Raw genomic sequence first — 3,664 nt, 5'->3', positions numbered from 1 at the left:
TGACAACAGAGAGCTAAACCACACCTGATCTGCAAAGTACCTTTGACACCAGCATAAGGCTATCATTTGTTGTTGTAAGTCAACAGGATATTATAAATAATAAAAATATTAATTGACTGCCAGTTTTAATAGTAATATGCACATGTGTAAGTTTCCTTACATGGCTCAATCTTGTTAGCAAAAAAAAAAAAAATGAAGTAAGTCTTTCTTAAAATATTACTTCCAGAATTAAAAAAAAAACTTTTTAGTCTAAAATGGTTAAATTAATATCTATGTTGTGTTGGATTTTAAAGAAGTGGTTAATATTTTGCCTTGAAAAACACCAACTGCCACACAGGTGGAAAAAGGTAGCTAAAGAAGTATGTCTATATGCAAGCATAAACACTACTTACCTATGTCTCTGCTTACCTATGTCACACGGTTTTTAGTATGCAATAAAAAATTACAAGACACACAAAAGACACTATACCCCATAAATATGTACAATTATTATGTGTCAATTAAAAGAAGAAAAAAGAGAAAGCATAACTCAGTATATTAGCCTTACATGTTTTTGAAGACTAAAAATTTTATTTAAAATCATGCTTTCTTAAATTAGTAGATGATAATAACTTGAAATTATGAGGAAATTATTTTAATCTATTGTAAATTAAAATTATACTGACATTAGACCTTGATGTATTTGACTGTGCTCTCTTCAATATACCATACGAGTTCAAATTCATTGCCTAGTACATTTGTTTATTGCCTGAGACATATTACTAATACATTATGAGTAATTTCTTAAAGGTATTTCCTTTCAATGTTTTGAATATTCAAAACATACATTTTTAGTGAAAGAGAAATAAGAAACTTTTATCATTAGAGTATATATATATACACAGATGAAGTAAGCCTTTTTAAAACAGCCCTTCTGCTTCCTGAAAAGGAACCTGAATATCATTCAGTGAGAGGCAAGCTTTTTATTCCACAATTACAGAGACTGAAAGAATAAACATGCTGATATAATTTCACTAAGAATAGAGTGAACAGGGACTACATGGACACCCTCTGAGAGGAGATAAAGGTACCACATGAGCTTGAGCTCTTTCTTAAGAATAAATATAAAAGAGAGAACTACACACATATAGCATGAATATGGCCTAGTTTATCATGATCTGTGGGAAATTAGTAAACATTTTGCTCTGACAGCAAAATTTGTTCAGTGGGGAGGATTTTTCCTTTGCTCCCAGGTAAAACCTGTGTCTCTGATAGGTTCCAGTGCTTATAGTCTACAGAGGCACTTTCAGTTACAAAAAGAAAAAAAAAAAATCTCAGTTCAAAATTAGAGGATCCATCTCAAAAATATTATCATTTCAATCCTCACTACATGGTGAAATTTTTCTTCTTCCTCCTTCAATGGTTGACTGTAAATGGTCTACAGGGAAGGAAGTGTAGGCTGGCTTCTGTTCTGTCTCCACCTACTACCACCCCCACTCTCAAGCCCCAACTGCAGAAGGGGAGGGAGCTGAAATAGAGGAATCAGGACTTTGTATTTTACTGAAAAGCTCACATTCTCTGGGTCTGCTATCTCTTTAAGACTGGCTCTTTTTCTCTTGGGCAGAATTGTGAGCTCTATGAAACTTCTTTGTACAGTGACAAATGAACTGCTTTGCACTCACAGCTTCCCAGCCTATCCTCAGCCCTTAGCCAACATTCATGATCCACTTCACATAGCCCTTCATCATTGAAACCCTATTGTTTTCCCAGCTGATGCTACAAGATATGATAAATAGGACATAAACTGGTGCTGCTTTGGCTCTCTCTCCCTTGTGCATGTATCTGGGCATGTATACATTACCCTTGCCAACTTTGAAAGCACAAATCAAAATCCATTTGACAGACTCTCTTCTCTCTCTAGACCTGAGGAAGGCAGATGTGTCTCCAAGTACAAGGGAAGCTTTCTAAGTGGTTTCAAGGAAGCCTAGATCAAAATGAAGGTAGTATCCTACCCAAGTCACCAGGGGAACAAGAGTCGAAACCTAAAGGCTACAGTTTTTCATAAAATATCGTTTTTCTTTATTATTTTTTCTTTTTTTCCCCACAAATTCTCTTTTTCCACATTCTGGCTCTTTTGAAATCCTTAAGCTATCAAATTTATTGCAAAACTTTTTGTTTCTTTGAAAATGTGCATTTTGGGGACCAGCAGTTAGCATAATGGCTATGTCGCTGGACTCCCATGTAGTCAACTACGGTCCGAGTCCCGGACCCGGTGGCTTAAACTCATGCCAGGCACGTGTGCGTGCATGCCCAAGATCCCGAGAGAAGAATGGAGGAGAAGGGATTGCAGTATGGCCATCCCCCCTGGGGGGGGATGTCTCGGTTTCTGTCTCTCTGTCTCTCTCTGTCTCTCTGGCAAGCACATACGCCCTATAGCAAAAAACTCTCCAAAAAAAAAAAAAAAGAAAATGCACATTTTATTTTGGTATCTCACTCTGATCTGTTGTAGTGGTTTTCAATCTACTCAATCCAGTACACCCTTTTAATAATATTTTTTTACTATTCTCCTTTACTATGATGAAGTAAAATTCACAGATAATTCAACCTACTCACATATATAATTTCAAAGAATCAATACAATACCTAAACTGTAAAATGAGAGAGAAATAAAATTCTATGTACATAGTAAAATAATATGCATATCAGTATTTAAATACTTGGGAATGGTGCTACTAGAAAAGAAAAGGGAGGCTCTCTCCAGGAGCCCTCATGAGAGTGACATCGTCTTTAAACCCAGTGTGGCAATCCCTGACGCACTGCTGTGATGCCCAGGGAAGACAGGGCGACCTGGAAGTCCAACTACTTCCTTAAGATAATCCAACTTCTGGATGATTATCCAAAATGCTTCATCGTGGGCGCAGACAATGTGGGCTCCAGGCAGATGCAGCAGATCCGCATGTCCCTCCGCAGGAAGGGCGTGGTGCTGATGGGCAGGGACGCCATGATGCGCAAGGCCATCCAGGGGCATCTGGAAAACAACCCAGCTCTGGAGAAGCTGTTGCCTCACATCCAGGGGAATGTGGGCTTCATGTTCACCAAGGAGGACCTCACTGAGATCAGGGACATGTTGCTGGCCAACACGGTTCCAGCTGCTGCCCATGCTGGTGCCATTGCCCCTTGCGAAGTCAATGTGCCAGCCCAGACCACTGGTCTGGGGCCCGAGAAGACCTCCTTCTTCCAGGCTTTGGGCATCACCGCTAAGATTTCCAGGGGCACCATTGAAATCCTGAGCAATGTGCAGCTGATAAAGACTGGAGACAAGGTGGGAGCCAGAGAAGCCACACTGCTGAACATGCTGAACATCTCCCCCTTCTCCTTCGGGCTGATCATCCAGCAGGTGTTTGACAACGGCAGCATCTACAACCCCGAAGTGCTTGACATCACAGAGGAGGCTCTGCATTCTCGCTTCCTGGAGGGTGTCCGCAATGTTGCCAGTGTGTGCCTGCAAATTGGTTATCCCACTGTCGCTTCAGTGCCACATTCTATCATCAATGGGTACAAGCAGGTCCTGGCTTTGTCTGTGGAGGCTGACTACACCTTCCCACTTGCTGAGAAAGTCAAGGCCTTCTTGGCTGATCCATCTGCATTTATGGCTGCCGCCCCCCCCGCTGCGCCCCCCCCCCCC

At 40.8% G+C, this 3,664-nt stretch overlaps 1 protein-coding gene across 1 annotated transcript in view; it reads left to right on the top strand.

Annotated features, from left to right (window-relative positions):
* The first annotated feature begins 2,744 nt into the window (after positions 1-2,744).
* The window catches only part of LOC102475312 (60S acidic ribosomal protein P0), a 4,794-nt gene continuing 3,874 nt past the window's right edge, over positions 2,745-3,664 (top strand). The window contains exon 1 of the mRNA XM_014585817.2: positions 2,745-3,651. Within this exon, the coding sequence (XP_014441303.1) occupies positions 2,804-3,651 (848 nt within the window). The 5' untranslated portion in view covers positions 2,745-2,803. The remainder of the gene's footprint in view (positions 3,652-3,664) is intronic.

The sequence above is a fragment of the Tupaia chinensis genome, unplaced genomic scaffold (assembly GCF_000334495.1).
Source record: "Tupaia chinensis unplaced genomic scaffold, TupChi_1.0 Scaffold000094_1, whole genome shotgun sequence".
Lineage (NCBI taxonomy): Eukaryota > Metazoa > Chordata > Mammalia > Scandentia > Tupaiidae > Tupaia > Tupaia belangeri.
Note: the sequence above shows the minus strand (reverse complement) of the source record. Positions and strands in the feature narration are given on the sequence as shown.